Raw genomic sequence first — 12,314 nt, 5'->3', positions numbered from 1 at the left:
AAGATAAATAAAAACTTAAAAAAAAAAAAAAAAAGAAATCAGGATTTATACAGTGGGCTTCCAGGTGCAAATTTTTTGAAAAAGGAAATCCTGTTGACTGAAACAAGTTCAAAACAACTCTCTAGGATCTAAATTCATCTCCTTGATTTCCAAGCTCTTCCCCTCCTCTATCTGTTGTCATTTCCCCTCTTAGGTCACTTTTTAGGCAGGGCTACTCATCACCTCCTTCTCCTCTGACAGATGTGTGTGTGCGCACACACCCTGAAATTCTACCTTCCTTGCGATCCTACAAACATTTACTGGCACACTGTTGTGTGTCATGTGCATGTTCATGTACATGAAGAAAACATCCACGTGCTCACAGAGCCTATGCTCCAGAGGGGCAGATGCACATCTAAGCCATCAAGGGAGCACAAAACAGAGGAAGTGACAACTCAACCCTGGCAAAGATACCGTGGGAGTGCAAAAGGTACCTAGAGATACCTAGAGGACAGGGGACAACTGTACCTAGAGGACAAGGGACAACTTCCCAGAGCAGGCAGCATCTAAGCTGGGCCTCTGAAATTGAGAAAGATTTTTAGATGAGAAAAATGGTATTTTATGGAGGGATAAAAATGGGCCATGAAATAAAAGGGACCTAGAATGCACTGGGTGGTGGGAAATAGATTTGGAGGAAGAGAACACTGGAATGGTGCTAATAAAAGCCACCACCTGGGGCACCTGGGTGGCATCTGACTTCGACTCAGGTCATGATCTCAGGGTTTGTGAGTCTGAGCCCCACATTGGACTCTATGTTGACAATGTGGAGCCTGCCTGGTATTCTCTCTCCCTCTCTCTGCCCTTCCCCAACTTGCACACATGCATAATCCTTCTCTCTCTCAAAATAAATTAATTAAAAAAAAACATAAAAAAAAAAAAAAGCCACCACTTAACAAGGACCTGCCCAATGCCGGGCTACTGAGTAGGTATGTCCCACAGCCTATTTCTTTTTTATCTACAACTACTTAAAAGGGAAATAGTATTCTCCCCATTTTACAGAGGAGGAAACAAAGAATCAGTAAGGTTCAGGAATTCTGCTAAGGTCATAAGGCTAAGGAGGCAACTGAGACAGGATCTGAAGCAAAGCTTATGCTGCTGATGGACTGAATGACCTACAGTACCCAGGTGCCATCCTGGTCTCCCTCTTTATCCTTCTGAGCCCAGCTCTGACCTCATCTCCCCAACTCCCTCCCCTAACTAGGTTAGGGATTCACCTGGGATCCCCTAACACCTGCCCTCTATGCTTCTCCAACCACAGCACCTGCTGAACTGTACCAAAAGTACTTCCAGATCAGTGGTTACTACAGATGGGGAGAGAAGAAAGAATGGATCACAGAAGGGCACAAAGAAACTTTTGCGAGTGGTAGAAATGTTCATTATCTTGATTACAATGATAGCTTTGTGGGTATATACTAGTGTCAACACCAACCAAATTGTATACTTTAAATTATGTGCAGCTTAGGGGTGCCTCGGTGGCTCAGTCGGTTAAGTTTCCGACTTCAGCTCAGGTCCTGCTCTCACGGCTTGTGGGTTTGAGCTCCGTGTCGGGCTCTGTGCTAACAGCTCAGAGCCTAGAACCTACTTCGGATTCTGTGTTTCCCTCTTTCTCTGCCCCTCCTCTGCTTACGCTCTCTCTCAAAAATAAATAAACATTAAATATGTGCAGTTTAGTGTCCTTCAATGACACCCTAATAAGGTTACGTAAAAAGGGAGGGCCTGCCTTCTCTGTCTCCCCCACTAACCTGTAGGTCTCCAGAAGCCATCTGGGCTTTGCTCACCACAGCATTCCCAGTCCCTAGAATAGTGTCTGGCATTGAGCCAACTCTCCGTATATATTTACTGGCTGGCTGAAGAATGAAGGTGTGTAATGAAGGACCAGATCCCACCAAGTTCTTTGAAGGACCTTGAATGCCAAATTCAAGAGTGGGGACTTTATTCTGTAGGTAACAGGAGCCACGGGAGATTTCAGGGCAGAGAGCAGCAGGCTCCAGCTGTACCTTCCACCCTTCAAGCCTGGCTCAGGTCCCACTCGCTCTGTGAAGCTTTCTGGACATTCCCTGCCCATCAAACTTCTGTTCTGCTTATCTTGATAAGAAACTATTTTATACATCTCTCCAAATGTTCCCCTACGTGAGTCCTGTCTTCCTCAAGGGGCTCATTCACTCATTTGGGCCCAAGACTTTATTTCTTTTGGATTTTCAAGAGCACCAAGTGTGTGCTGTGTGCGCAGTTAGCTACTCAATAAACATTAGCTCCACCCATCACCCTGCAAAGGCAGCGTGGTGGCTACCCCTTGGCTAGAGATCTCCTTGTTCTCCTTGTCCTAAGTTGGGACTAAAGAGACAAATACACAGGGACGCCTGGCTGGCTCAGTCAGTTAAGCGTCCAACTCTTGGTTTCGACTCAGGTGATGATCTCACAGTTTGTGGGATCGAGCCTCGGGGTGGGCTCCGCACTGATGACACACAGCCTGCTTAGGATTCTCTCTCTCCCTCCCTCTCTGCCTCTCCCCCACTTGTGCTCTCGCTCTCTCTCAAAATAAATAAATACACTTAAGAAAAAAGAGAGACAAATACGCAGTGGGTAAATATCCTTCAGCATGGTCAATAAGACCACTCCTTGATCAGGCAGTTGTCTCCCCTCAGCTCATCCTTCTTCCCATCCTACTTCCCATTCGAAGCTTCTGCCACTTGTCACTGTTGTCATCATCACCATTATTGGGTGCTTACTATGTTCTGGTCACATGGCCAAGTATGTGTGAGATTTAACACAAAGCTTGTGCGCCTTAACTCAATGATACTGCTTACATCCGAGTCACTGGTGGTTGGTGTATGAGTCAGGCTCTCTCAAGACTCCGGGACAGTAAGTATACTTGGGTCCTCCTGCCGGGTTCATCCTTCTCCCACTGCTCTGCCCAGCTAGTGCTTATTCCCCCTTCAATACCTAGTTGAGGATCCCCTTCTTTCAGGAAGCCTTCTCTAGCTGTGCATGCCCCCCCACCACCACTCCCAAGACCTCCCTGCCCTACAGTCCTTCAGTCTGGATCAGTGGCTTGGGCTCTGCACCCACATAGCCACCTGGACTTCTATCACAACCCTGATCACACTATAGAGAAACTACTGGACTCCTTTGCTCTTAGTCCACACACCCCTCAAGGCCAGGAACCATGTCTATTTTCTCTGTAGCTCCAGCATCTGGCACAAAGCCTGTCTGGAGTTCTTGACTCATTTACTGAATGTTTCCTGAGAGAAATGCACCTGGCACTGGGAAACCAGAATGAAGGGAAGGGACCAGGTCCCTATTCTCATGGAGCCCACAGCCTAGCAACCCAGGTATTAAGTACATGGGGAAGGACTGAGATGGAAAATCAGAGTCAACTACTTAAGGAGTGAGTCTCCACCAACCCAACAGAACTGTGTGTGTGTGTGTGTGTGTGTGTGTGTGTGTGTGTGTGTGTTTAATGTTTCCTTAAATTTATTATTGAGAGAGAGAGAGAGAGAGAGAGCGTGCACGCGTGCACAAGCGGGGAAGTGCAGAGAGGAAGACTGAGAATCTCAAGCAGCTCCGCGTTGTCAGCACAGAGCCCAATATGGGGCTCAAACTCACAAACCGTGAGATCATGACCTAAGCTGAAATCAAGAGTCGGACACTTAACCAACTGAGCCACCCAAGTGCCCCAGAACTTTCTGTGTTAATGGAACTGTTCCATACCTGTGCTAACAAATACAGTAGGCATTTACCACATGGGCTATTTTAATTTAAATTAACTAAAATTAAATGAAAAATGCAGTTCTTCAAATTATCCACATTTCAAGTGTGCAATCCCTATATGTGGTGAATGACTATTGCACTGTGGCTACCATACTAGGCAAAACAGTTCCAGATTTTCTGATAAACACCCTCCTCACATAAAAAGGTTATGAAAACAAACCCACAGGCTTTATAGCAGAAAGTTTAAGGGTATGAGAGTCAGTCTAGCTGGGCTCCCATCCTGGCTCCCCTAACTTCCTAGTTCTGTGACCCTGAACTTTCAGTTTCCTCATCTGTAAAATGGGGACAATCAAAATACCTACTCACAGGGCCATGGTACAGCTTAAACGAGATAATCCAAGTGAAGTGTTTAGAAAGATTTGGCCCAGAGAAAGTGCTCTACAAATGTTAAGTCATATTACTAAAGAGTAGTTAGGAAATAATAAGAAGCCATCCAGAAAGCAGGAAATAAAATACCAAGCTCTTGTTTCCCACGACTTTACTCAAACCCCCCTAGGAAATACTTCCTCAATACTTGAGCTTGTTCAAGGAAGCTCACATTCTTGGGAAAACAGTAAGTGGGTACGGGGACTCTAGTCCCCACGTCTGTCTCCTTCAGCAGCCTGGCACCTCTCCGCAGCCCATATCTCACTCTGCAGCTCACAGCCTCCTTATTTTTCAGTCTCCCAAGCCCTGCAGAGTTGGTATGTGGCAGGTGGCGCTTAGCCCATTGCAATAAAAGACAGCCTGACCTCTGAAACTGGTGTTCCCCCTGAAGTGTGGATAATAGGTGAGACAGCTCTGAAAAAGGCCTACCTGAAACCTGAACACTTCCCGCAGGGTCAAATCCCCAAACCAGACTTTGGGCTAGATCTTTTTTCTAGGCCAGCTCAGGTTGAGTCAGAACTGCCATCAGACTCTGATTCAAAATGAAATGCTTTGGAGGAAAGGTGTGGAGTGGCAACATGGAAAATACTACTCAAATTCAAGCTGCTGCTCAGAAAGGAAACTTCTGCACCGGGTCTGGAAGGATCTAGTAGTGTCCCAGCTACTGAATTACTATTGACTGTGGCCCTCGGGTCATTCTTGGAACAGATAAAGGAGGAATTTGCTTTTTGCTTCTGAAATTGCAAGAATGATAATATCAGGCTGAACAGCCTCAAGGTACCGGCTCACCAGCGCTGGTGAAGTCCTCAGTTTTCCTGTCTTCAGGTCCGTGTGGGTGATCTGGAGTTGGTCCAAGGGCAGAGATGGCATTGTGCTGTGTGACCCTCCTGTAAGGAATATGGATGGGAAGAAGAGAGCAGACACATAGGCTCCTGGTGGAAAGAGCCTGCTCTGGAACTGATCTCAGAGCCAGGAGAGAGGCTTCACCCTCTGGCCTCAGGAGGCTCCTGACTTAGTCCCTGAAGACCCAGTTCCTGTACCTACTAATTCAGACAGAGGTGACTTTTCTGCCTAATGCTGGAGTTCTCAACTGAGGAGGAAAACACTCCCCAAGTGACTTCTGATATATTCCCTCTGACTTTGTATTGTATCGGCTAAAAGTACATTATTTTGGGGGGCACCCGGGTGGCTCAGTTGGATAAGCGTCCGACTTTGGCTCAGGTCATAGATCTCACAGTTCGTGGGTTCAAGCCCCTCATAGGGCTCTGTCCTGACAGCTCAGAGCCTGGAACCTGCTTCAGATTCTGTGTCTCCCTCTCTCTCTGCCCCTCCCCTGCTCATGCTCTGTCTGTTCTCAAAAATGAATAAACGTGAAAAAAAAAAAGTACATAGATTATTTTCATTATGGCTCCAACTCTGTGGTCCCTCTGAGCTCTGTGAAGACCGTGCCTGGGCTCTCCTTCTCTTGCTATCTTTTCTGTGACAGGCCTGATACAGAGTTGGTCTCATCAAATGTTTGACTCGTCAAATGAGTGACTGAATATGAGGACACTTTTCTTAAGAATTCTAACCAGACTGGCAGTCTTTTGAGGGAATAGAGTCATGAGCCTTTCCTCACTCACTTATAGAGTTTTAATATTTTACAACCTCCTTAGGCTTCAAGGAAAAAGGACATGGATGAACAGAAGGACCAGAGAGGACAACAGAATTCACAGAAACCTGCCAGTGTGAGCTCTTTTCTGCAGAGGCCCAAACCCACCTCAGAGTCAGTGAGTGGCAGACATCATGTCTCTTGTCTTCCCATCCAATGTTCTGTCCATAATTCTACTTGGCCTGACCCACAGAAGGGACATGCATATTGGCTGAATCATGGAATGGAAGTGAATCGGGCCCCTAACTCACTAATGGAAGACATGCCATAAAAGGCCAGCACAGTCTCAATGACAACATAAAGCCATATTGAGCCTGGGATGAGGAAACCATCTGTCACCTCCTGAGAACCTCACAGATGAGGTGAGGGGCTCAGTCAGCTATGAGTTACAGGGAGGCCCGTATCTCAGATATCAGGCCAGGCCCTGGTGTTATGAAGACAGACTGATAATGCAGGGTCTCTGCCCCACAGGAGCTTACAGTCCAATAATTACAATGATAATGGCGGCAGCAGCAGCAGCAGCAACATGCTTATCATATGCTGGTGCTTTTCCTAGGCCTTTTCTCAGCATTAACATGCTTGGCATATATTAATGCTCATGACAACTCTAAGGTTGAGTCTATTTTTATCCCCATTTCATCAATATGGAAACAGAGGCTCAGAGAAGATGAGAAACTTTCCCTAGGACTCAGTAGTTGGTGAAGCTGGCTGGCTCTTAACCATTAGCTGTACTGAGTCTAGTGATAGTGTAGCTGAACTTGGGTGTTGCTGTCAGGAAAGCATTTCTAGGGAGCCTAAAGGATAAGGAGAGCCTGAATTGAGTCTTGACAGTGGCGATTAGCCAGGAAGAAGGGTGCTCCAGGCAGAGGATACAGCAAGAGCAAAGGTAAGAAGGTAGGAAGCAGCTTGGTACATAAAGGATCTTAGTTCATGGGCTGTTTTAAAGACTGTGAAGATACCCATTATAAAAGGATGTAAAAGAGAGAGGACCACTCTGTCTAGTCCTCAAGGCTTATTCCAGGTCTAGAATCTCAGTGGGTCAGACATGTCGTCCCTGCACACATGAGGTGGCCTCAAAATAATCACAAGGTGAAGTAATGAAAGGGGCTTGGGTAAGTTTTCACCTTTCAGCTTTGCAAAACATTGATAATGTACACATGTTGTACGTACATTATTTTTTTTTAATTTTTAATGTTTATTTTTGAGAGAGAGAGAGAGAGAGAGAGACAGAGTATGAGTGGGAGAGGGGCAGAGAGAGAGAGGGAGACACAGAATCAGAAGCAGGATCTAGGCTCTGAGCTGTCTGCAATACAGCCTGATGTGGGGCTCAAACTCACGAACCATGAGATCAGGACCTGAGCCGAAGTTGGACGTTTAACTGAGCCACCCAGGCGCCTGCACATACATCATTTTTAATCAAGTTACTATCTTACTAGCCTCTCACAACAACCCAGTTAAGCACAACAAGGATTATTATGCTCAGATGTCCAAAGAGGGACTTCGATTTGCTCAAGGCAGATACATTAGTGGCCAAGTTGAAACTGAAGCCCAGACCTTCTGCTTTAGCACCTGGGTCTCCTGTGCTGAACATACTAAAAACATTTATTTCCTAACCCCCTAGTGATGCTGGGAGGGCAGCTGGGAACACCAGGGGTCTGCTCACCAGTGCAGAATCTAAATGACTCACAGGCCCTGTTCTTTCCATATTCACATTCCAAAGACAGTTGTGGGAGTGTCCAATGTAGGGACGTAGGTTGGGGAAAGAGCCATAGTAGGTGGTGGCTCTTTGTCCTTTAAATTCTAAGCCACAGAGACCAGGCCTAGATGGGTAGAGACAGCTACCTGATTTCAGAAGAAATCCACTCGTACAAGCCAGTGCCTATAAAGGTGGTTCAGACCCAGGCTGCTGTGGTGGTTAAAAGAGAGCTTTATAGTTCTGCAGCCTGGGTTCATATCCTGGCTCCACCTTTTCCTACCCACGTTTGAGACCTTGAGACAGTTCCTTAGACTCTCTAAGCCTTGATTTCCTCACCTGTAAAATTGAGATATGAGAAGAATCGATGGTAAGTGTTCAACACAGTACTTGGCACATAATAAGCACTCAATAAGGTTTGCTTGTGATTACAAGTCCCAACCATAGGCAGAACACTTGGGACTTCCTCATTTACTCACCAAACACTGACTGAATACATTCTGGGTCCTAGGCATATAAATGATTATTCAGTGTGATCAGAGCTGTAATAGGAAATATCCAAAACAAGCACAGCAGAGAAAGGGAAGATGACCCATAACTGGTTGTAGGAAGGAAAGATGGGAAGGAAGAACATTCCAAGCAAAGAGCAAGTGTGAACAAAGACTCAGAACCAGTGGCTTTGAAGGAAGAGGGAAACATTTGGCATGGCTGAAAACACAAGGTCAGGAAGGGGATGACAGAAGTAGAGATGAGGTTGGAAAGGAAAGGTGAAGACATTTTACAAAGAGCCTCCAGGGCTCCTGGGTGGCTCAGTTGGTTAAGCCTTCAACTCTTGATTTTAGCTCAGGTCACGATCTCACAGTTCATGAGATGAAGCCCCAAGTCAAGCTCTGTGCTGACAGCGTAGAGCCTGCTTGGGATTGTCTTTCCTTCTTTCTCTACCCCTCCCCTGATTGTGCTCATTCTCTCTCTCTCTCTCTCTCTCTCTCCCTTTCTCTCTCTCTCTCTCAAAAAAGAGAGCCTCCAATGCTATGCTAAAGATTTTGGTCTTTCATCTGAAGGCAGTGAGGAGTCATTTAAGTAGAGAAGAGATATAATCAGAAAGAAAAGACAATAACCTGGTGGCAGAGAGACTGCCTATGAACCCTTGGAGAGCAAAGACCATATTAATGATTAATGATTAGTCATTTGTGATCACCTACTATGTGCCAAGCATTGAAGCCTGGCAAATACCAAGGTGGACAAATAATAGACTTGGTCCTGCCCTTCATAGACCTTACAGTCTTTATGGGAAAGACAGATATGAATTGAATAGTCATACAAACTAGTTATACCATGATGTATGCTGTGTAGGTCAGGCCCCTGGGGCTGTGACAGCATTTAACAGAGAGAACAGTTGAGGGAGGGAGCATGTCAAGGAAGATTTGAGTTTCATCTAAAGTATGGGTAGAAATTAACTAGGCAAAGACTAGACTGTAAGTTCCAAAAAGGCTCTAAGTTCCATCTGTGCCCGCCAGTGCATCCTTCATGCCAAGCAGGGCAGCAGAAGCCAAAACTTAGAAAAAGGCTTTCTATAGAAGGTGAGCTTGGTGCAAGCACCAACTACAATAAGGCCTGAGAGCATTGCCAGGGCTACTGCTGCCTCAGTTTCTCTGTCTGTCATCACCCTTCTGGTCTCAATTCAATATTACTTTCCTCAGAGATGTTCGCAGACAACCTGACCTAAAGTATTCACTCCGCAGTTACTGGCATATCTTTCATTATCTTGTGCCTTTATTTGTCGCTGTCTCCTGCTACTTGTTTGTCTTGCTGTTTGTATCCCCAGCGCCTAGATCTGTGCAGGAGGCGCTAGACATGTATTTGTTAACGAATGAATGAACTCTAAGGAAACTGAAACCCAGAGTGAGAGTAGGAGGCCTGTGACTCGTCCAAGGTCACTCTGGGGCTGAGCCTCGAACCCGAGACTCACGGCTCTGGCGGCCTGGCCTCAGGGGCGACTCACGGCCCCTGGGGCAGCGTCAGTCTCGGCCCCGCCAGGCAGGCGGAGAGGCCCGCGGCCGCCGGGGGCATGGCCGCGACTCCTCCCAGACCGGATGCCCCCTATTCGGCAGGGCCCAGCCACGCACTCACCTCGGCGGCTCCACTACCGGCGCTGTGCCGCCCCCGCCGCCGCCGCCGCCGCCGTCCACGGTGACAGCTCCCAGTGCGCCGACACTTCCGGGGTCAAACGGCGATTCCGCAGGCGCAGACAGGAAGCCTCGGCCCCGCCCCCGCCCCCGGTGCTAACTGCCTTAGAGAAGCCGGACCCGTGGTCACGCCCCCAGCCTTAAGACTCCGCCCCCACAAGGAACAGGCCCGACTGTAACCACGCGCCCTGCCCCCTCTTCTCTCCCTAGAGGTTCAACCTGTTGGAAAGTATTGTACCTGGCTTTACAGAATCTCAGGTTTCCACCTCCCTCCTAACCTTCTCAGTCATTGTTTTACAAATTTAGTCCAAAAGAGTAGTTTTAACAAGTCAAAAGCATAAACGTGGTGTTGAGCAGAAAAAAGCGAAGTGGTACAGACTCAAATTTTGTTGATAGGAACTTCTAGGACAGGCAAAACTAGTGAGTGGTGATGGGTTTAGGATGGTGGTTATCTCTGGGGCTCATGACTGGAAGGGGCCACAAGTGAGACTGAGGACATTCAGTAGATGTGTTCAATTTGGAAAAGTCATCAAATTGTACACCTATGAGTTGTGCACTTTCCTGTGTGTGTGCAATGCAAAAAGGTTTTTTGTTTTTGTTTTTGTTTTTGTTTTTGTTTCAAATCAGGAAGACTGCATAGAGCTATCTTAAAAGCAAAAGGCAAAATTTCCACAGAATGTCTTAGGTGGTGTAGGGTTGGTGTTCTCAAACCTGGCTATGCATCAGAGTCATCGTAGAAAGCTAGTTAAAAATACACAACCCAGGGGTGCCTGGGTGGCGCAGTCGGTTAAGCGTCCGACTTCAGCCAGGTCACGATCTCGCGGTCCGTGAGTTCGAGCCCCGCGTCAGGCTCTGGGCTGATGGCTTGGAGCCTGGAGCCTGTTTCCCATTCTGTGTCTCCCTCTCTCTCTGCCCCTGCCCCGTTCATGCTCTGTCTCTCTCTGTCCCAAAAATAAATAAACGTTGAAAAAAAAAATACACAACCCAAGGGGCACCTGGGTGTCTCAGTCTGTTAAGTGACCAGCTTCGGATGAAGTCATGATGTCCCGGTTCCTGAGTTGGAGCCCCACATTGGGCTCTCTGTTGTCAGCACAGAGCCCACTTCAGATCTTCTGTACCCCTCTCTCTTTCTGCCCCTCCCCCGCTGGTTCTCTCTCTCTCTTTCTCAAAAATAAATAAATAAACTTTAAAAAAAATTACACAACCTGGCCTTAATCTCAGTGCCTGGCACACAGTAAGGATTCAAAAACCACCATTATCATGAGAATGTTATGGAATCCCCTAATGGAACACACAACCCAGCCCTGTGAGTCATGAAATATTATCCAGCACCCTCCTAGTGCCAGGCCCTGCTGTCTGCACTGGGGTTATAGGGAACAACAAGCCCAGTACCTGTCCCAAAGAAGCTTACAAGGTAGGGGGTGGCAAGAAAACCAAAAGCTATAAGGATTTGTGATGAATTCAGGGTGCTAAGGAAGTAGGGGAGGTGGGCTCTGAACCAGAGATGGGATGGGAGGGATTGGATACTATATTAGTTATGTATTGCTGCCTAACAAATTACTACCGACTTTGCAGCTTATAACAACACACATTTATGATCTCATATTTACTATGGGCCAGGAATCTGGACACAGCTTAGCTGGCTCCTCTGCATCAGGGTCTTCCACAAGGCTGCAAGGAAAGGGTGAGCCAGGGCTGGAGTCTCATCTGAAGGGTCAACTGAAGAAGGATCTCCTTCCAAGTTCATGTGGCTGTTGCCCAAATTCAGTTCCTTGGTCGTTGTACTGAAAGTCTCAGTTCCTAGCTGGATTTTGGCCAGAGGCTACCCCCAGTTTCTTAACACATGGGCTTCTCCAATGCAGCAGCCTGCTTCATCAAAGCATGTAAGCTAACAAGACAATAGGGAGAATCTGCTAACAAGACAGAAGTCACAATCTCATGTATCTTAATCAGGAAAGTGGCACCATAGCACCTTTGCCGTGTTCTATTTTTTAGAAGCAAGTCAAGGTCCTGCCCACACTGTGAGGAGGGAATTACATAGGGCATAAATACCAGGAGGTGGGAACCATTAGGGGTCACCTGAGAGTCTGCCTATCACAGATGCTTAAAGGACACACATCAACTCCAGGTCTTCAGGAAGAGGAAGTGGAGGTGCAGCGAGGTAAAGCTTGGTTTATCCCATGTAGCAATGACTACATTTATCAGGCCTTTACTCCATCACAGGCACTGGACTAAGTATTATCTCTTGACTCTTTATATGAATTATGAGGGGTGTCTGACTGGCTTAGTTGGTAGAGCATGCAACTCTTGATCTTGGGGTTGTAAGTTTGAGCTCCATGTTGGGTGTAGAGATTACTTAAAAATAAAACCTTCACAAACACACACAAAAAGAATTGTAAGCTGTAGTAATTATTATTATCCCATTTTACAGAGAGGTTTAGAGACCAAACCAGGGTCACAGAGCTTATAAGTTGATGGGGTGGGGATTTGAACCCAGCTTTGTCTAGCTCCAGAGCTTGCCCTCATAACCTCCCTACCAAGGGCTGGCCTAAGTTCCGTGAAACAAGTTTGAGGGTCTCAAGTCCAGGAAAAATTCTGTGGCCAAATG

The 12,314-nt window shown here is 46.8% G+C and overlaps 1 protein-coding gene across 3 annotated transcripts in view; it reads right to left on the bottom strand.

Moving 5' to 3' along the window:
• Positions 1–9,787, bottom strand: part of ASCC2 (activating signal cointegrator 1 complex subunit 2) — a 43,386-nt gene extending 33,599 nt beyond the window's left edge. For all 3 annotated transcript variants that reach the window (XM_006938572.5, XM_006938573.5, XR_006587598.1), the window contains exons 1-2: positions 9,651–9,787; positions 4,966–5,063 (exon numbers count right to left, since the gene is read on the bottom strand). In XM_006938572.5, coding sequence (XP_006938634.1) covers positions 4,966–5,046 — 81 coding nt within the window. In that variant the 5' untranslated portion in view covers positions 5,047–5,063; positions 9,651–9,787. The remainder of the gene's footprint in view (positions 1–4,965; positions 5,064–9,650) is intronic.
• Positions 9,788–12,314: the final 2,527 nt, after the last annotated feature.

The sequence above is a fragment of the Felis catus genome, chromosome D3 (assembly GCF_018350175.1).
Source record: "Felis catus isolate Fca126 chromosome D3, F.catus_Fca126_mat1.0, whole genome shotgun sequence".
Classification (NCBI taxonomy): Eukaryota; Metazoa; Chordata; class Mammalia; order Carnivora; family Felidae; genus Felis; species Felis catus.
This window is presented reverse-complemented; position numbering and strand designations above follow the sequence as displayed.